The sequence below is a fragment of the Tiliqua scincoides genome, chromosome 13, assembly GCF_035046505.1.
Source record: "Tiliqua scincoides isolate rTilSci1 chromosome 13, rTilSci1.hap2, whole genome shotgun sequence".
NCBI lineage: Eukaryota > Metazoa > Chordata > Lepidosauria > Squamata > Scincidae > Tiliqua > Tiliqua scincoides.
In genome coordinates this window covers 4,375,810-4,397,103 of record NC_089833.1, presented here as the reverse complement: position 1 = coordinate 4,397,103, position 21,294 = coordinate 4,375,810, and the positions used below count along the sequence as shown (strand labels likewise).

The 21,294-nt window shown below is 46.5% G+C and overlaps 2 protein-coding genes across 3 annotated transcripts; one reads left to right on the top strand and one right to left on the bottom strand.

Moving 5' to 3' along the window:
* The first annotated feature begins 3,806 nt into the window (after positions 1 to 3,806).
* LOC136633703 (olfactory receptor 10A7-like) lies at positions 3,807 to 4,739 on the top strand. Its single transcript, XM_066609483.1, has one exon. The coding sequence runs from the start codon at positions 3,807 to 3,809 to the stop codon at positions 4,737 to 4,739; it is 933 nt and encodes a 310-aa protein (XP_066465580.1).
* Positions 4,740 to 7,219: 2,480 nt separating this feature from the next.
* On the bottom strand, positions 7,220 to 20,216 carry ALG1 (ALG1 chitobiosyldiphosphodolichol beta-mannosyltransferase). 2 transcript variants are annotated; one of them, XM_066640581.1, is made up of 13 exons: positions 20,000 to 20,216; positions 18,317 to 18,394; positions 17,537 to 17,640; positions 17,272 to 17,420; positions 15,344 to 15,433; positions 14,090 to 14,206; positions 12,680 to 12,804; positions 11,499 to 11,537; positions 10,397 to 10,456; positions 9,984 to 10,094; positions 9,299 to 9,413; positions 8,290 to 8,365; positions 7,220 to 7,429 (listed from the first exon to the last, which is right to left on the bottom strand). In XM_066640581.1, exons 1-13 carry the CDS (start codon positions 20,214 to 20,216, stop codon positions 7,259 to 7,261), a joined length of 1,452 nt encoding a protein of 483 aa, XP_066496678.1. In that variant the 3' UTR covers positions 7,220 to 7,258. The 2 variants fall into 2 exon arrangements, with proteins under 2 accessions (XP_066496678.1, XP_066496679.1); XM_066640582.1 differs by lacking the exon at positions 10,397 to 10,456.
* Positions 20,217 to 21,294: the final 1,078 nt, after the last annotated feature.

Below are 21,294 nucleotides of genomic sequence, written 5' to 3'. Positions count from 1 at the left end.
CAATTGTCCTCGGCTGGGGAGAATTGGGTGCCTGGTTTGAATGTCAAATTCAACCCCTTTTCTCTGGAAGTTGCTTCAGCAAACAAACGGATAAATATATCCCCAAAAGGCACTTGTTTTTTGATGTTTTGGAATTATCTGTTTCATTCCAAAGTGTACCTTTACATGTTCTTTTCAATGACTTAGGGCACAATCCTAACCAGGTCTACTCAGAAGTAAGCCCTATTTTGGTCAACGGGGCTTAGGAAAGTGTGGTTAGGATTGCAGCCTATGGGTCCAACCCTGTCTAATTTTCCAGCACTGGGGCAGCTGCAATGCAGCCCCAAGGTAAAGGAACAAATGGTCCCATACCTTCAGGAGGCCTCTGTGACTGCTTCCACACCACAGGGTACAGTGCATGCCCCATTGGCACAGCTGCACTGGCACTGGAAAATTGGATCGGATCGGGCCCTTAGTTATGTGTTCTTAGTCAGTGTTTACTCTAGAAAAAGGGCACCTGAGGGGGGACATAACTGAGACATACAAAATGATGCAGGGGTTGGTTAGAGGGATGTTCTTCTTCCTCTCCAACAACACCAGAACCAGGGGACATCCACTAAAATTGCTGAGTGGGAGACTGAGAACACACAAAAGAAAATGTCTTTACCCAGCATGTCATTAGTCTGTGGAACCCCTTGCCACTGTATGTGGTGATGGGATCTGGCCTAGCTGTTTTTAAGAGGGGATTGGACAGATTTCTGGAGGAAAAGTCCATCACAGGTTACAAACCATGACAGGTATGTGCAACTTCCTGATTTTAGAAGTTGGCTACTTCAGAATACCAGGTGCAAGGATGCAGGTCTCTTGTTGTCTCATGTGCTCCCACCTGGTGGGGCACTGTGAGATACAGGAAGCTGGACTAGACTGAAGAGCCCCAAACACTGTAGCCTTTCCTCATCAGGGAGGTGCCCCAGCCCCATAATCATTTGCACCTTCTCTAGTTCCACTATATCTTTTCCAGATGTGGCAACTAGAACTGGATGTAATACTCCAGGTATGTCCTTATCATCGATCTCAGCAGTGACACATCTAGCTGAGACTTGGAGCGTCCTTCTCAGGCAGCAGACTCAAGGGACAGTGAAAGGCAGTATCTGTGTGGTGGAGGACACACTTGGAACTTAGGTTCCAACAAGAAGGGATCTTGGGTAGGGCTGGGAAAGAGCTTCCTGCCCAAGTTCCTTGAGAGCTGACACCAGTCAGAAGAGCAAAGTTGGAAAGACCAGCCTCCTGACTCTGGATATGGCAGCCCAGGAACAGAGGGAGCTGCTGCTACCCATTGTGTCAGGTTTGTGGTCTACCTGGCGCAGTCTTGTCAGCACTGATAGGAAGCAGCTGTCCAGCACTTCAGACAGGGATTTTTTTCTCTGCCCTACCTGGAGATGCTGCTCCTGGAGACTGAACCTGGGATCTTCTGAATGCAAAGGAGGCGTTCACTGATCAACTCTTCCTGACTGTCTACCAGGAGATAAACTGTCTACCAGGAGATAACCCCTGCTAATTGGGTAAGAGGCACTTTTTCAAGTGGGTGCTCTTTTTTTTAGCAGGGGGAGAGTAACTGGCCCACCTCACCCCAGCAGTGTCTGTTCTAGTGGCTGTCTGCTGATATTCATTTGCAACTTTTTAGATTGTGAGCCCTTTTGGGACAGGGAGCCATTTAGTTATTTGATTTTTCTCTGTAAACCGCTTTGTGAACTTTTAGTTGAAAAGCGGTATATAAATGCTGTTAATAATAACTAGAAGGATTTTTTCAGAGAACCACAGGGGATGGGAGCAGAAAACAGTTGCCATCGAGTCTAGTATTCTCTGTGGGCAGGAACTATGAGGTCTTGAGAAAAGGGCCCATTGCCTAGTCTGGAGATCCAGGATCCATCTGAGACTGGAGATTCCCAGAGACTAGAGATTCACTAGATTGAACCCAGGGCCTTGCCCATGCAAAGCTCCAATTCTACTGCTGAGCTATGGCTGCTCCTGCACAACCCCATCAATGAATGACAGAGGCTGCAATCCTGGCCACACTTTCCTGGGAGTAAGCCCCATTTACTATAATGGGACTTACTTCTGAGTAGACATGCGTAGGATTGGGCTGAGAGGCACCTGTGCATGAGCCACAGATGCTCCCTCTATCTACAGGTCTGCTCTAGCAGGTCTACTCAAAAGTAAGCCATTCTGTTCAGTGGGGCTTACTAATAATAATAATAATAATAATAATAAAACTTTATTTTTATCCCGCCCTTCTCCCAAAAAGGGACCCAGGGCGGCTAACAACATATAAAACAAATTAAAAAAGCTTACTCCCAGGAAAGTATGCGTAGGATTGTAGCCTCAGTCATCGAGAAATAAAATGTATTTTAAAACATGACATGAAATACATTTGATGCTCTAGGGCAAGCATGCATGTTGCCAAAGAAAATACCTCACATGGAATCTGCATATTATTATTATTATTATTATTATTATTATTATTATTATTATTATACCTACCTTGTTAAAGTCAGCTTTCTGAATTGATTTTAAATACGTAGCACTGAGAATTAATCCTGTAAAAAATCCGTCGTTAATCAGGAACAAAAAAAGATTTTTTTAAAATCCATCCTTGCAGGAAGCAAAAATGTCTTCATGCTTGCACGTTGCTGGCCAAAGCCATCAGAGATGCAAAAGAGAATATGTTAGGGGGCTCCCTAGAAAGGGGTGTAGGACATTTTGAAACTTTCTCTGCATGCACAATATCTATTTTTCTTTACAATTTCCAATAAATGTTTTTGTTTTTTTTCCAGTTTCAAGGTTTGCACCCTTCATGACTCACTTATTCCACATGGTGGCTTCTCAGCAGGCTTCCATTGAAGTGCGTGTTAAAGCTTCAGTCATTTCCCAGCCTTGGGGCAAACCTACATGTGGCATTAAGGCCATCATTAGTAGACAAACTTACAATAGGGAGTGTCCTTTTTTTGTTCAAAAGTTGTTGCATGTGTGCGTAAATCTGACCGTAACCCCTTTGGGAGGCAAACAGCTATTCTAGGGGTTGAAATAAAAGAAAAATAAACATAGGAATGTCAATGATCGTTGACGTTGGAAGGTTGGATGAAATCAGACAGAAGAGGAAAGGATGTGGATTAAATTTGAAATGTGGTTATAATTGAAAATGGTTGAAAGAGCCAAGCGTTGAGAGTCAAGAGGATGAAAGTCGAGGTATTGCTGTAGCAAGTACAGGCATGTGCCACTTGGAGATATGTTCTCCGATCCGTGTTATGCGATTACGTTGTTAAGTGAACGTTCAGCCCAGTCTAGTGCCTTTATTGTGTAAACAGACACTCCCTGCAAGATACGTGCTGGCTGCACAGGCTCCTAGAGACCTATTGCCTCTTCTTTGCTTTGAGAACCTCTGTTGTGTAAACTCTGGTGCAGGTTGAGTTATAACCGCCTTATTAAGAGCCTCTTTGTTGTTCTTTGACCACCGTCGTATATGCGGTCTGTCATTAAGCAGAAGGTCATTAAACGGCACACACCTGTACTTTTAATTTATTCAACCACTTAAAATGCAGACAACTACTGCACTATACATGACATAAATTTCCCCTTTGGAGCCAGTCCCATAGCTCGGTGGGAGAAGGTCCCCCTAAGGTTCTATCTCTGACATCTCCAGTTAAAGGGATCTCAAGCACTAAGGTGAGCAAAGACTTCAGGAAGATGCTGTCAGGTCAGTTAGTACAGGTTGGAATGATCCATAGATATCCTATCTCCTTCCTACAGATCAACATCAACTATTAAGGATGGGGAATGTAACCACCATCACAGAGTTTATTCTCTTGGGGTTCTCGGGACCCCCAGCACTGCAAGTCATCCTCTTCGTGCTCTTCTTAATTATCTACATTGTCACTCTGGTTGGTAATGTTGCAGTCATCACTCTGACCGGCCTAGACTCCCGCCTCCAGACGCCCATGTACTTCTTCCTCTGCAACCTGGCCGCCTTGAACATCTGCTGCACTTCCGTTGTGGTTCCGAAGATGCTCATCAACTTCCTGGCAACGAGGAAGTCCATCTCCGATGCCCTGTGTGGAGTTCAGATGTACACCACATTGTTCCTAGGGGCCGCGGAGTGCATCTTCTTAGCTGTGATGGCCATCGACCGCTATGTTGCCATATGCTATCCACTGCATTATTCCACTCTCATGAACATGCATGTGTGCGTCGGCATGGCAGCTGGGTCGTGGATCGTCACCTTCCTTGGTTCAGTGGTTCCTCTCACTGCGCTAGAGCTGCCTCTCTGTGGCACCAACATCATCGACCACTACTTCTGTGAAGTGCCAGCGATGCTGCAGCTGGTGTGTGTCGACACGTCTGTAAGCGAGAGTGCAATGTTCATGGGGGGCATAGCGGCAGAGATATTCCCCTTTGTCTTGATCTTTCTCTCTTATGTGCGCATCATTGTCGCCATCTTGCGCATCGCCTCGGCTGACGGCAGGCAGAAAGCCTTTTCCACCTGCTCGGCGCACCTGACTGTGGTCACCATTTTCTACACAACCGCCATGCTCATGTACATGCGGTCAAAGGCGCAGCGCACTGCAGAGCAGGACAAGGTGATCTCCATCTTCTATACTGTGGTCAACCCCATGATAAACCCAATCATATACAGTCTGCGCAATCAGGAGATGAAAGGAGCGTTGATGAAGGTCCTGGGATGGAGCAAAATGCCCCAGGTGTGAAGCTGCCTGGTCATCTCCGAGTGACAACACGGATGTCTACCATCTTGTTGACCAAGCAAGCTAGACTTTTGGTTTAGCTTGCCTGTTGGGGATCTGCAGCTCTTTCCACTACCTACCTCTGGAAGGAAGAGTCTGGAAATCAACCACAAGGGACCAGGAGAGACTAACACCCCTCTGCATATTTCTTTCATGATCCTGCTCTCCTTCAAGTGCCCCCTCTGTCCCAAGTTAGAGGGATGGCAGCGAGGGGGCGAGCCTTCTCTGTCGTGGCGCCACAACCATGGACTTCCCTTCTGGGTGGATTAAAAACTACCCCCTCCCTCCGAGACTTTTTTGGCAAGGGCTCAGAACGTGTCAGTTTCACTTGGCATTTGGGTGATGGGTTGTTGCCTGCCCTTCATGCTCTGGAATAGTGCTGTGGCTTGGCTAATTCTCTCTAGTTCAAATACTCTTGCTCACACACACACCCCATGGCTCTACTGTGTTTGTATGTTTTTAAATGATTTTAACTTACTATTTTTATACATTGCACATTTAATTGTGGAACTGTGTGAGCTGCCTTGGGCACGGGAAAGGCAAGATATAAATTTTTCAAATAAATATTTCAATATATTATGCCTCTTTAGTGGATTGCAATTGTAAATCACTTTGGAAACCCACCTTGGCCAATGTAAACTAATAAAGTGAACTTCAGCCTGTCATGGGCAAACACTCCTCTCCTGAGGACACCCTCCCCCTCCCCAAATGGCAGAGCACTGTGTACACTGCAGCCAATCTAGGAATTGGCCTGTCATATTCCCCATTAGGACCAGAGCTCTAGGTCGGCATTCTTCATAGTGGAGACCACTGGGTGCCAGTAAAGGTGTCCCCAGCGTGGACGAAGCTTACTGTTTCACCCAGGAGCCTCTGCCACAGATCACCCCTGACCTTTGCAGCAGCCAGCCGCTTCTGGGGTATTTCGACCCAGCAGGCTTTGCACCCGGATTTCCGGGTATGCACAGCTAGCCATCCTGAAAGTTGGGGGCAATTTGCAGAATGGAGAGGCCCCCAGGCAGAACGGTAAGCTCCGTTCACCCCGAGGAAGGACCACAGTGGGTGCTGGATACAGCCTGCGGGCTGGGGTTTGGCACCCATTGCTCTAGGTCATGTACCCCAATAGCACTCCCCGATTTATATGTATCCTGAAATGCCATGACTATCTGGCTACCCCATGGAACAGAAACCTTGGCTGAAACCTTCCTAGACCCCTCCTGGGCTTAGCTCACCCCTACTCATTGGCCCAGTTCACTCATCTAATTTTGAAGCAGGAAATTTGATGGTCAATTCCAAACCAGCCCAACAGAGCTGAGGGGGAGGAGGTTCTCTCATCTCATATCTTCCCAAAATGAGATGAGAGAGCATACCAGTTGTGTTAAATTGCAAAAAGCCAATCAAGCTGGGATGAAAATGGTGCTGCTGTCAGGCTAAGACAAGTTTAATTCCAAAGATCATGCTCCCTGGTGCCAGGAGGAGGCTGAATTGCAAGTGGATTATTTCAGTCAAGGAAGCCTTGGTTAGAACCTGTTCCTACTTTCTTTTGAACTCGAGAACTGGCTGTCAAGTGCAGAATTGGGACTTTTTTTTCTCTTTTTGATCATCAATAAATCTTTTCTGTTGATTAAAACAAACTTGCCAACTGTTTCAACCCAAAGGGCAGTTGGCCTCCTGTCTCCGGGACCTTGAAGCAAAGAAGGCTTGAGTGTGTGTTATGCGTATGGCACATGTGAGGAAGAGGGAGAAAAGCAAAGCAAGGAGGTTGCTCAAGACACAGCCCTGCTCCACCCTCCTGCCACTCTCTCTAGGCCAACACTTACTTACCTCCTCTGCTGTTTGATCTGGTGCTGGTAGGCCAGCACACATCCTTGCATCAGCTTACCCAGCTCACAAATCGTTGCGAACATGCTTTATGGCACACTTGCAACACTCATAATGAGGCTGGCAGGGGACTTGCGCTAGCCTAACCTCTAGTTAGGATTGTGCTCTCAGTCTGTGGGTTGTTGGGGATCAGACAGACTTACAGCTGAGTGAAGGGTTAAAACATGACTCTGGCCCTACATTATTTTACCCCACACCAGCCAGCTTTTCCCCTAGGCCTTCTGCTCACCCTGCTCCTCTGAGCAAGTGAGCCAATGGCAGCCAGACTGCCACTTGTGTGTCCCCCTGCCATGAAGGTGACACACCCTTGGGAAACACAACTACCCAAACCCTTGGCTGCATTTCCGTACGGATGAAGTAGGAGGTGGACAAGCTTAAATAGGACATTGGCTCTGTCTGGAGCAGGAGTTAACTGACAAGACTCACAATTCTGCGTACGTTCACTTGTGAGTAAGTTAGCACGAACTTTACCTAGTGGCCCTTAGTAAGCATGCCTAAGATTGCATTATAAAGTAGAAAAGATTTTGAATGCCTGTGAGCAAGCTTCAGAGAAGACTTTGAAAAAATTCACCATATAAAAGCACATTTATTTTTTAGAGGAATCATTAATTAGAATGTGGGGATTCTGCTGTCGGCGTCACAATTGAACTGTTGCAAAAGAGAGGAAACACAGTCTGTTCCCAGCTTTCGTCCCATCGAAGCTGCTTGGTTTTCTGCATGTTTCTTCTGAATGAATTAAGCTTGCCTTCCGCATTAGGGAATTCCCAGAACAGCGTCTTCAAAAGGTCAGAAAGAAAGGAAGAAAAACAGATGAATGCAACATGCAGGAGAATGAAAATACTGTCATTCCAAAAGATAGCAGCTTCTGCGCCAATAGATGCAATGAGGCCAGAGATACTCTTTCCTAAATAAAGATCTCTCAGAATAATTGCATCCTCTGTCAAACTCATTTCATCCAGCAGGCCAAATTATCATTCATGAAGCCTACAAAGTGATGTCATTAAGCAGGAAGTGATGTCATGCAGCAAGTGAGGACCAGAAATAATTTTTTTCCCTCACCTAGGAACACATTAGCTGCATATGACAGAAGACAAAATATGCAAATCTTGATCATATTTCCAAGATATGGGAGAGCCCAATTATCACGCAGGCTGCCCTTTCAGCAGTGATACCTCAGAATAGCTCAGTAGCTGACAGCAGCTGATGGTCATGCTGGGAGAGCCCAAGGGCTTCCATGGGCTGCATCTGGTCCCCGGACCTTATGTTTAACACCCTCTCATCCATGCATGAGAACAGATGCACCCCAACAAGTGACACATCTCTAAGAATAAACCACTTTTACATATATTTACATATATACAGTAAGATGTGAGAAGCCCTAGAGTCCTCAAAGAACAGCTAACACAATTCAACAATAGTCAGGACTGCTATTGGTATGCTGGCATTCTACAGGAAGGCAGAATTTGGCTGAGAATCTCATCTTTTATCTTCTTCTTTCTAAAGAAAGTTTATAGGCCAGGGCCAGCTTGAGACCTCCCAGCATGATGACCTGAGCCAACACGCCAAAAGCTGCAACTTCCCCTTACCCAGCACTGAATTTATTTAATAAGAGAGCTGGTCCTCAAAACTTCTGTACCTTCAGCTGCTCTGCAAGTTCACTGGAGTCTCTGAATATCAAACCGTTTACTTCGTGCTTCACAAGTTCATGTAAACTGCAAAGAAAGTTGTCCTCAGGTAAGCTCAAGTCAAGCAGTGTACCCAGCACACCAAAGGGCCCAATTCTATCCAACTTTCCAGTGCTGATGCAGCTGCAATGCATCTCAGAGGTAACAATGCCCCCTTTCCTTGAGAGGGCCTCCGTGACTGCCTCCTCACTGCAGGATGCAGTGCACGACCCACTGGTATGGCTGTATCAGTGCTGCACAGGATTGGGACTGAAGAAACAAATTCAGACAACGACTTGCAGCACAAGTTATATAGCTGCTTTCAGTCCAGCCAAGCAGAATGTGTGCATGGTAAAGGACTTCTGTGAAACAGGCCTAACCGTCTATGATGCTTGAACAGCATCCAAAGGTACTCTTCCTCCTGAGCAAGAGTCCCTTCCTCTGAAGCAGGTTATTTTGGAAGCTACCCACTTCCTATGTCACAGCCCAATCCTAACCAACTTTCCAGTGCTGATGCAACTGAAATGAAACCAAGACCTTGAAGAGGTCTCCGTGGCTCCCCCCACCCACTGCAGGATGCAATGTGCACCCTGTTGGCATGGCTGCATCAGTTCTGGAAAGTTAGGATGGGGTTGCCAGTTGTCAGCCTTCAGAGACACAAATTCAATAAGAACAGCTCTGCTGAATCAGATCGAAGGCCCATCTCATCCAGCACCTTTGATGAGCACTGGCCAAGAGATGCCACCTGGTAGGTGAAAAGCAAAGCAGGAAGGCAACGGCCCTCCTGTTTGACACCAACACGAGGTATTCAGAGGTGCGCTGCCTCAGACCAAGGAGACTCCAGGCCACTATCATTTATTTTGATCATATGCTATTGCTATATGCCCAAGCTATATGCCCTAATCACCTTTTAAAATGATCGAAGTCATTCATGGCCCAAGTTGACCTGACAAGTGTGTGTGAATCATGAAATGTTCTTACCACTGGAAGTGCACTGCGCACACAGGCAAACCACAGCCAAACATGTCCACCACTTTCATAGGCAGGTCTAGGCCGCTAGATGATTTGTGGAGACAAACGCCTAAATCTGCTGCACCTGTAAGAAAAATGAGTCCAACACTTGGTTTTTAGCAGCATGCTGGCTGCTAAAACAAGCAAGCACCTGCTTTCTTACTGTCAGAAAGATCTGACAAGATTAGCCATGCATCATTCGAGATTCTCATGGGACAAACTGGGTGGCACCCCTAGGAGCAGCCTGCAATGGATTAAGCCAGAGTGCAGAATCAGTGGCATACAGAATCCTAACTCTAGCATGGCTTCCACATATGTTTTTTCTGTTGCCTTTCATGCACCTTATGTCCTGCCCATATATGAACACATGTAAGAGCACAAGAGGCTCTCAGGGACCCTGACCCCTTCCTACATTTCTGCCCTCCACTCTGTCTTCATCCTTGGGGCATGGAGGAGAAACAAGAAAGGTGGAGGATGATGGGGACAAAATGCCTCTCCTGCATTCACAGGCGAGATGTCCACAAAAAGGCAGGTGCAGCAGCCTCACCTTCCCGCAATGGTCCAGTCAGATCCAGCACTTTTCTATGCCCCCCTAAGGACATTTTACTATCTCTTCTCGCAAAGCAGCAGTGGAGATTTCCAAGGAGGCCCTTACCCAGCAGAAGGGGGTAGTCTTCTGCTTCCAGCCATGGAGTGCAGACCTGAATATGCTTGAAGTGCATCGTCACTATCAGGTGGTTGTAATGCTCCTTCAGAGGCCCTTTGCCTTTTAAGACACAGACAAAGCAGGCAACAGGTTGTTGTTTACCAAAGGGACACTGGCCAATATCGTAGCAAGTACTGGACTCCAGGCCAGGTCTCCTATATCTGCCCAAAGTCAAAAGTATCCCGAAGATGGTCTGGACACTAAATGCATGTGGACCAGCACCTACTCAGAAGCTGGGCGCTACCTGGGTCAAAACGTGCCCAGTGGAGCAGGCAGGGGCTTCCTCACTACTTTGGTGCAAAATGGGCCTCTCCATTGTAAACCACAAGAGGGACAGAAAACAAACTATTAGATGTCACTACCTGTTATCACGCACACTAGAGGAGGAAGTTTTGCTCCCTCACCGATATGATGTTCATATTCTGTGGCACAAACAAAACAAGCAAAAGTTACGCCTTTCCTGCTGATATTATGGTGGACAGTTAACAAAACTCACCACAGCTGCAATCCTAAACACACTTACTCAGGAGTAAGCCCCATTTGTCACACTGAGTTTTGATGCTGAGTTGGTGTTCCTAGGACTGCACTATAGGTGCATTTATGGATTTCTGAGCAGCCTGGCATCACATTTACTTATCTTTGTATATTGGTTAGTTGGTCTGCTCCATTTTACATAATAGATGTATTTCCTGCATTTGATTGTACCAGCTGTAATTCTGGTTTGTCAATTCAATCATCACACCAAGCCATGATCTGTGCTAACCTCATTTCCAACCCAAGCTATGGTTCAACTTCTAAATGTACAGGCAAATCATGGTTTAGAGCAGGGGTGCTCACACTTTTTTGGCTCGAGAGATACTTTGAAACCCAGCAAGCCCCGGAGATCTACCAGAGTTTTTTTTACAATGTTCACGCCATCATAACATATAACATTTATGTGTACAACGTATGTTGGTGTACCTTGAGCCCCACTGAGTATAACAGGACTTACTCCTGAGTAGACATGCCTAGGATTAGGCTGTGAGGCTGCAATCCTAGCCACACTTACCTGGGAGTAAGCCCCATTGAGTACAATGGGCCTTACTCCCGGCGTTTCCTCCCAGAGGCACCTGAAGGGGGGGTCGGCACTCCGCAATCTACTCATTTTGCCTCGCGATCTACCGGTAGATCGCGATCCACCTATTGAGCACCCCTGGTTTAGAGACACTCACCTATGTCTGGTTTTACCATCACCTATGGCGCAGCTGTTGTGGAGCTACTCTGGTTTGCCAATTCAGAGGTCAGGGCAAACTGTGATTTGCAAATTTACTTCAAGTCATGGATTCCAAGCCTGGTTTGCCGGCATACTGCAAACCATAGTTTATTAGTTCACAGATCACAGCTAACTATTGGGGGGGGGGGAGAGAACCTTCATTTGTTTTTATTGTTTCTTAAGAAAAAACAAAAGCTTTCTCAGCAACCTACCTTCTAAAGCTTTTAACAAGATAGAAAAATCTTCATCCTCTGTAAAAGAAAAAAATGATTCTTTAAGACAGAGATCTCCAAACTTTTCGGCCAGAGGGCCACATCAACTATCTGGCATGGTGTCAAGGGCTCGAAAAATAAGTAAATTTAAAATTTAAATAAATCATTGGGAGATGGAACTTAGATGAATTATAAATGGGTTCAAAGTTCCAAGATTTCTCCAAGCACCAACACACATCACAGAAATAAAGCACACACTCAAATGGACCCCCATTCCCCAACCCCACAGCTTGTGGTTGCATTCAAGTTGAGCAGGTCAGAGGCCCAGAGGGGGCCAGAGGCTGGCCATGGGTGAGACAGAGGCTTGCTGTGAGCTGTATCTGGCCCCCTGGGCCAGAGTTTGGAGACTCCTGCATCTCAATGACATGCCCGGCCTCACTGAAAAGCATGCTGTGATTATGTGTGCTTTTGAGAGCTACAGTTGTTGAAAAAGGAATAACAATACCCAAACTTCTCAAACTTTTCCACACCGGGACCCACTTTTTAGAATTACAAGTTGTTGGGACCCACCAGAAGTGATGTCCTGAAAGTGATGTCATGGTTAGAAGTGACATCATCAAGCAGGAAAATTTTTAACACCCCATATGACAAAATTAAAATCAATCAATTAAATAAGTAAATTAAGAGTTTACAATAAGTTAAAAAATTGTTTAAAATAAAGAACACTCCCAAGCAGTGGCTTATCTGCTTTAAAAATTCCCCAAACATGCCAAAGGTTGTACAGTTCACAGAAGTACAGTTCTGTAATATTTCCCCAAATGCAGTCACATCCCATGGTAGCATCAAGTCTAATATATTAACAATAAAATGCACATTGAAATGAATGGAAACCCACTTGAAATTGGCTCGCAACCCACCTAGTGGGTCCAAACCCACAGTTTGAGAACGCTGACCAATATAATCAACAAGCACTCTCTTCTTCTATGGCCAAAAGGCTCACAGCAACTGAAGCCAAACACCCACTGGAAGCCTTCTGGCAAAATCTATTTGTTCGTGGGTAAAAAGGGAAATTGAAACGTGTTGACTCAAGGGGAGGGTTGCGGTATTTGATGTGCAGGCTTAGGTTGTCCCAGGCCATTCCTGCTTTAAAGCGCAGATCAATACTGAGGGAGAGTCCAGACCTGTCCAGCTGGTGCTGCTGATCAGGAGAGCTGGTCGGCCTGGGCAGTGCGTCACATTTCCGCTTTGGACATCAAGCTGGGTAAAGGCGGATTTCTCCACATCATCGGACTGGAAGGGCTCCACTCTGAGAAGAAACACAGTTCACTTCTGAAGATTGGCCATCCGGGATATGCAGAGAAGATAAACACCCGCAGAAGAGGTATGGCTATCCAACTAGGTAACAGAGGGCCTAGAGCAGTGTTTCTCAAACTGTGAATCTAGGTGGGTCATGAGCCAATTTCAGGTGGGCCCCATTCATTACAATGTACATTTTATTTAATTTTTATTTATTTAAATATACATTTAAATTTATTTTAAATAAATTTATTTAAAATATACAATGTATATTTTATTTTTAACCTATGAAACTTGATGCTACCCTGGTATGTGACTGCATTTGGGAAAAGTTACAGAACTGTACTTTTAACAGGCTACTATTTCTATGCTTTTAACAATGGTAGTCAATGGCTTTTACTCTGGGGTAAGTATGGATAGGATTGCAACCTTTAGGGAATTTTTTTTTAAACAGATCAGCAACTGCTTAGGTGGGTTAGGAGGGGTCCTCTTTATTTTAAATAAATTTTTAAACTTATACTTTTGCAAACTTTTAATTTACTTAATTGATTTAATTTGATTTTGTCATATGGGGGTGTTAAAAATTTTCCTGCCAGATGATGTCACTTCCGACCCTGACACCACTTCCAGGTTAATTACATCACTTCCGGTGGGTCCCCACCAAGGTGACCAGATGTCATAATCGCAAAAGAGGACAAGGCACCCCAAAATGTAGGACATTCAAGAAAAATGAAGACATGACAAAATAAAAGCTAAGAACACTTATATATAGATTGCATGTGGTTAATTTAAACACTATATTATTATTACATGTAAAACTATATTACATATAAGTTATTAATTACAAGAAGACTATGCACTGCTTGCAGGGAAAAGGAGGACATTTAAGTTCTTTTCCAAGACATGAGGTTAAAAAGGAGGACATGTTCTGGAAAAAGAGGACATCTGGTCACCCTGGTCCCGACAGATTGTCATTCTCAAAAATGGGTCCTGGTGCTAAAACGTTTGAGAACCACTGACCTAGAGCATCCAGCTGTGCCTTTCATAAAGATATGTAGAGTCCATGATTCTCCCAACCTCAACTCTTTTGCTGTAAAACAGGAACAGAAACAACCAGTCCTGCAGGGTGGTATTGTGGAAAAACACAACAAGCCACATTGCAAACCCAATACTAAACAAGGAGTAACACTTTGAGGCTGATCCATGCCAGGCCTCTCTTAAGGTCATTTCCGCATTACAAAGGCCAATTCACTCATGCACGTTCGTCACCAGCCAACAAGTCTGTTTTAACTTACGCGTTCCGGGCTTTGAAGGGAGAATAGTCTTTGGCAAGTTTCATAAACAGTTTGTGTTGATCACTCAATGATGTTTCTTTAAAGAAAGAAGGCGGCTTGTCATAGAGGGTAATTGCTCTGCAAAGAAATGTGCTCACTGTTCAGATAGTAAAAGTAAACATAGCTGAAAAAGCACCAAGAAAGAATTATCTCACCCTTAAAAAAACTGCCCTGGAAAAATATTTATACAAGATTTAAAAACCCCTAGGCAGACGGTGTGTTACAAAGGAAGAGCTGACACAAGTGAAGGATCAGGATAATGACCCCAAGTCCCACCCTTGTAGTCACACACTGAATGTCATATTTGTTGATGTCCATCAGGATGTTCTAATACTGTGGTGCATAGATTATACAAGATTGAGCCAATTTGCATTGGGATCTATACATATAAACCAGTGTTTCTCAACTAGTGGTACGTGTAAGTGGTACTTGAGGTGGTGTCTGGTGGTACTCACAGTATCCCTAGACACCTGCCCACCCAGCAGTGAGACCAGGAACATGATGCAACAAACAGTGGTAGGAGACTTGAGTCTGTGGGCAGAGCTCTAAAGCATGCTTTTCTGCGCTCAAAAAAGCCCTCCCATCCACCCTGAGCCTCTTACTGGTGTTTGCCGCATTGCATCTAGCCTCTCAACCCAGAAGTAACTGGCAGTGATGTCATTGCCAGTTACTCCTGGTGGTATTTCGAATAGGTGGACCATGTGAAGTGGTGCAAACCTTGAGAAACACCAATCTAAACCTCTCTGCAAATATGACTTCCCTTGTTTGATCCTGCCCCAGCAGTTTTATTTAATTAAAGGTTTACAGGCCACTTTTCTGCCTCATTTAAAGGATCATCAATGTAGCTTACAATCTATGTTAAGCTATGAAATTCAACAAAATATCTTGTAACAGATAAACAGAAAATTAGATGCCCATATCAAAAACCACACTCTTCAATATGGGGATAATATAAGTAATACTACAAGTCCTTTGTAAGTTCAAAAACCAATGTGCTTTTATTACTGCTTACTAGGCTCTACTATAAAATTAAACCACAATGATCAAGTACTAACTCTCAAATCAGAAGCATTAGGGCATGCCCCCACTCACCCCAAAATCAGCAGGACTGGATATTCCTAGATTACTGACTTCATCATGAGGTAAGCCACCTAATAAATCCCATCACAATGTACTGTCTGCTTGGCCCAAGCCCACCAGGAGCCACTGATTTACCTGATGTTACAGTTCACCTGAAGATCCTCTTTCATGGCCTTTGTCACACAGATGTTATAGTCAGCCAGCCGACCAAAGACTTCTTCGTACCTGAAAAAAACCAATCTTTAAAGACTTCTTCGTACCTGAAAAAAACCAATCTTTTTGGTTAGTGAACCTCAAGTGTGCTAACCTTGCTCAGATATTTGCAGTGTAATTTAAAGTTTCCTTCTCAGTTGCTATGCTTTTTTAAAGCAATTCAAATGCAAAAGAAACTAAAGCCAGGTCACGACATCAGGGGCCGAACTGCATTTCTCAATCCCCTTCCAAAGCACAGAAATGTATCATTTCTCCATTTTCTTCCCCCAGGCCCGAGTCACGGTGATGCTCTTCGGGTCTAAAGCAGATGAGTTTTAGTCTCTAGTTTCTAGCTGAGTCTCTAGTTTCCTTTGCTGCTAGGTTACAAAAGGTGCACAGCTTCTGTCTCACTCCCAAGGCCTCCCTGCCTGCTGCCACCAGAGTTTGCTTTCCACAGGACACTTGCAGTTTGTTAAAGAACAAACATCCTCAGGTTTCCAGGAACTCTACTAGCCTGCCTGTGCCTTCTACTAGCCTTCCAAGGACATTGGAAGTTGCTCCTGAAGAGTTTAATTAGAACTGACAAGAAAACACAGCATTCAGAAGCATCACCTTACCGGCCTCCATACTGCTGCAAAAACATGGCTGAAAGTGTGTGCCTTTCAATTTCTGAGTCATGCTTTCATTGCAAGATGATCTGGTCAACATGGTACATGCAAATCTTTCGCTCGGGAGTGCACAAATCACGTATATTTGCTAATCGTTGTTCTCAGGGATGGTTCTATAGGTGGACCACAGTCACACCTAGCCAATCTGAGGCTGTGCACGTCCACTGCAGCCGTTGCTTTCTGCCACTGCCCAGGAAACAAGGCACCAGGAGGCAATTGCTTACTGGGCAATTGTAGGGTAGTATGGACAGCAGTGGACACCATGACACAATGTGGCATCCAGAAATGGCAATATACCACTGGGAGAAGAGGTTGGCCTATGGCTTCCCACTGCCTCACAAGAAACCTCCAAATTGAGTGCCTAGCTGGGAACACTGATCAGGATCCAGGCATCAGATGGACAAGAGTCTGTCTCCATCACGGTCATGGTAGCTGTGTAGAGGAGGACTTGCATTTGTCTGGTTGCCTCTTTTCCAGCAACGTGAGGGCCCAGAACTAGTATGTGCTTTCCAAAGTGTGGAGATGCATGTCAGCTAGGGCCCCCTCTGCCCCAGGGCCCCAAAAACTGCTTTTCTCTCGAGATGACCACCTGCCTCATGCAAGTTCACATAAAGAATTTTAATAGTAGCCTGAAACGTGATTCACAGACTCTACCCCAGGAGTCTAGCTTGTGCTAGAAACGGAAAGAAAGGGATGCAACCCTCTTTCCCTGCAACACAACCCTCTGAATAAAGCTGATTGAACTTTATCTGCAGCACCTGGAATCTCCACCTACCTATGTCTCTGTGTGCATGTCTGCCACCTACAAGAAGGGACCTCCTGTGGCTACAGAGTCAGGCAACTTGACAGCCTGTAAAAATAATGTACCTTTTCTGATGGGAGGAACGGAGCTTTAGAGCCCTGTCATTCCTTTCCAGAGTAAATGATTCAGAATAAATGGAAGTCATGAAAATCTGCTCATGTTGTACAGTGCAAACAGGTCACAGATCATCTGGGCACAGAACTTTAATTCTGCTTAGTAGTGGATACACAGCGCCCTGGCACATCATCACCACACATACAGCAAAGGGCATGTGTAAGCACGAGACTAGCAGTTGCCTTTTCTAAATCCACTGCATACAACATCACTGAGCCCAAACATTTCCACCTACAGATCCCACCTTTGCCAGAAAACAATAAAGAGGAGAAAAAGTATGTACAAACCATTTGGCCATCCGGACGATCGGGTGCCTCTCTCCGTGTGTCAGACTCATGATCGTATACCCATAGTTGTGCCAGTCGATTATTAGCTTGCTTTTTCGCAGAAGACAAACTACCCACATAACAGCTATGCTGGGCAGACCAGGAGGATTCTGGACATTACAGGAGGGGAAAGGGGACAGATTTCTGAGCCACCTCAAACAAATAATGCCTGAATATAGAGGCAAGAACATGCAGTTTGTTTGGAAACAAAAACATAGATGCGTACCTGGAGAAGAACGTAACCTGGTTTCGCTATCTTCAACATTGTATACAGCAGTTGGATGCTCTGAACCATCACTTTTACAATATAGCGGAAAACCCTGGGCCCAACTGCAAAAAGAAAGAGCCTGCAGTCAAAGCCTCAGGCAGCTCTGTATAAAAAACAGTTGTTCAGTTATGAAAAACAAACAAGAAAAGCTAGCTACATTTTCTAGCTGATCTGCAACAGACAGGTATCAGAATCTTACAGCCCAAACCTAAACAACTTTTCAGCACCGATGCAGTGTGTGCACTGCATTTTGTGGTGGAGGGGAAGTCATGGAGACCTCCTCAAGGTGAGGGAACATTTGCTACCATTGCAGTTGCATCTGCACTGGAGGGTGGGTTAGGGTTAGGCTGTCAAACGCTTACCTACGGCATGCATAAGCTATCTGGGGTCTCCCATAATCACCATTCTCAATCGTGAATGCCAAAGTGGACACATTTGTAGAGTAGAACTTGGTGGGTGGTCTGCACTCACCAGTGCTCCTCTGCAAATGTTCCCACCTTTACCTCCAAGGTTGTTCTTCCCAGCTGAGCTTCCTCCGGTCTTAAAGGCAATCATGAAAAAAACAATAAAAAAGGCTAGTAGTGGGAACTGATAAGGACAAAAAAGAGCTAAAGACCCTCTTGATTCTCCCCTGCAACCCCACATTATGCAGCAAAGACACAGCCCTCCCTGTAGAATTTTCTATCAACAGACTCTTCTGATTAGAGGTTTCAACCACAATGCAGTCAGTCACCATACCTTGCCAGATTTTGAGCTCTGGAATATGTACAATCTGTATGTTTTCATTGCACAAAATCTCTCTGCGCGGCTTTGTGCCTGGGGGGAGATGCAAACAAAATTAAGAGAAGCTGTGTACACATAGAGGAGTGTGAGAACATGAAAGACAGGTCAGAAGGATTAGCAAGAAAAAGCTGCACAGTCAAGAATTCCCTTTATGGTTGCCTGCCTGCTCTTACTCCTCCTTAACAAGTGAGAACACGGCCGAGGTCACCCAGTGACCAGGCTGCCCAGTTCCAGAAAGGAACAGGTCAGTTTCTCAAAGAAGAGGTGCAGAGGGCATGTCAAACCACCCACAAGCTTCACTCTGCCTCTCAGAAACTCTTGCCCCTGCATTCTGGATAGGCCCAGCTACCACTGTTTTTCCTGGCAGTGCTGTAGCACCATAAAAGCTACATGGCATGGATAAATTCAACACATGCTACTTTCCTCCAAGATGGAAATGCAACAATGAGGGAAACAATTATATTTTTGGAATTTCTGATGGTCACTTCTTATGTTTGAAGTCCAGCAGTCAGGAGAAGACAGCAATCTGGCTGCTCCCTGTAGAAACCAGAATAGCGGACCTGATGACCCTTTGATGTGACCCCAGAAAAGTTGCTTATGTTTTTATTAGCCACAATGCTTATTCACATCCTTCATTTTTACCTGCAAACAGAGCACTAGGGGCCCAATCCTACCTGGCTCTGGTGCCAGTGCTGATCTCTAGCAATGGCACTGGGTGTTGCAAACGTGTGGTTACGTATGTTTGCGGTGCCTGGGAAGGAGGGGCCAGTTGGCTCTGGACCTCAAAGCCACATGGGCAACCAGCGCTCCTCCAGCACTGGCCAGCTGTAAGATGTCTTGGGACTGGGGGAAGGCTTTAAGTTCTGTGACTTAAGCCATTCTAGCCTCCCTGAAGTCAAACAAGCTCCATTTAGAATAGAACCTCCATGCCCAAGGGCACACTACCTCTGAACACTGGTTGCTGGCAGGCAGGCAGCATGGGAGGGCTTTTGCCTACATGCCTCGTCCCCCCAGACATTCACAGGAGCACCCAAGAAAGCAGGGCACGCTGGTCTGGATGAACTTTTGGCCTGTCGAACTGGGCAGGACTCTTCCTGGGATAGCTGAGCCTGGAAAGTCAGCTGTCAGTCCCAGAGCTGAAAAGTCCCCCCCCCCATAGAAATTCTAACTTTAAAAAGGTGTAGAGCAAGAGTGCCCTTGAGCATGCACAGAGTGTCCTCCCATCTTAAGTGAGGTGGGGTGTCTGGTGGGAGGAGGAGCTTCCATGGCAGGAGGGGGTCGGGCTTCTTGCCAGGCAGGGCAGGAGGGGGCTTGGCTTTCACATGGCAGTGCACGAGGGGGCGTGGCTTCTCACCTGCTGGGAGGAGGAGCTTCCATGACAGGAGGGGGCTTGGCTTTCACATGGCAGTGCACGAGGGGGCGTGGCTTCTCACCTGCTGGGAGGAGGAGCTTCCATGACAGGAGGGGGTTTGGCTTCCTATCAGACAGGGCAAGGGGGCGTGGCTTCTTGCTGCCAAAAAGCAAGATCCCGGGGCAGGAGGGGGCGTGGCTTTAGCTTGGCCGGGGAGGGGCGTGGCTTCTCGCCTGGCTTGAGCCCTGGTCTCCCCCTCCCTGCAGACGGAAACCGGGAAGACTCACCCGGGAAGCCGATGAAGGCGACGGAGAGCCCGCGCCGGACTAGCGAGAGGACGTGGTACTGCATGCGGGGGCTGCGGCCCAGGTCGCCCAGCACCAATACCGCCACGCGTGTTTCCGAGCCGGCGCGCGGAGCCCGCTGCCACAGCAGCAGCAGGCAGAGCAGCAGAGTCGGCAGCGCCGTGGCGCAGAGCGCCGCCCACAACGCCGCCGCCGCCATCTTGGGGGAGAGTGAGAAGGAGGGGACGGACCGGCAGGGCGCAGCGCCGGGGGAGGGGAGAGCGCGTGCGCGCCCCCTGGTGGCCCGCCATGGAAGAGCCGCTGAGGAGAAAGAGGCGCCGCCATCTTGGCTCTTGAGAAAAGGCGGGAAAGTCCTGTCAGGAGGCAGCTGCAGGCGCTCCTCTCAGGAGGAAACTCCTCAAGAGACAAGATGGCGGCCGCTTGACAGGATTTTCCCGCCTTTTTCTCAGTCAGTGCCAGACCTCGCTGTCGGCCCGGTCCTGCTCAGTTCTGCTTGGAGGAACCCCAGAGAGTTCATGGGGCCTCGCTCACTCCCAGTTAAAGCAGCCTGAAGCCAGGCAGAGGCTCTTGGCTCAGCGTCACGATGGCGGCCCTCGTGGTTCCCCCATCCCACTTTTTCCTCACAACAACCCTGTGAGGTGGGCGAGCGGCTGTGTGTCGATGGCTACCCAAGGTGGGCTTCCTGGACAGAGGAGGGAGAAGATGGACCAGGTCTCTCAGTTTTGCTCCAGGCTCATTAAACACACTGCCTCATTTTATTTATATATATATCTGTTTATGTATATATATATATATATATGTGTGTGTGTGTGTGTGTATATGCACACACACATACATATACAGATACACACACACATATATACATACATATATATGCGCGCACACATATACATACACACACACACACACATATAGGGGATTTATATCCCGCCTTTCCCATGCCAATCTTCGGACTCTCCATCCATTGTGGCTGGCAACTGGAACAACACAGTGTCTTGATTAAAACATCAGAAGAGCCCTGCTGGATCAAGCCAAAGGCCCATCTAGTCCAGCCTCCTGCATCCCACAGTGGTCCACCAGACGCCTCAGGGAGCCACAAGACCACAAGAGACCTGCATCCTGGTGCCCTCCCTTGCACCTGGCATTCTGTCGTAGCCTCCTAGAATCAGGAGGTTGCATGTACACACCATGGCCTGTAACCTGTGATGGACTTTTCCTCCAGAAATCTGTCCAATCCCCCTTTTTAAAGGCATCTAGGCTAGAAGCCATCACTGCGT

Bases quoted from the DNA above. Each gene is read 5' to 3' on its own strand.
- LOC136633703 (XM_066609483.1), top strand. From the start codon at position 3,807: ATGGGGAATGTAACCACCATCACAGAGTTTATTCTCTTGGGGTTCTCG.
- ALG1 (XM_066640581.1), bottom strand. From the start codon at position 20,216: ATGGCGGCGGCGGCGTTGTGGGCGGCGCTCTGCGCCACGGCGCTGCCG. The intron at 15,434-17,271 runs GTTTGTACATAC...GGTTTTTTTCAG, and splicing joins ATCGTCCGGATGGCCAAATG to GTACGAAGAAGTCTTTGGTC. The intron at 7,430-8,289 runs GTACAGAAGTTT...GACCTTTTGAAG, and splicing joins AACTTGCAGAGCAGCTGAAG to ACGCTGTTCTGGGAATTCCC.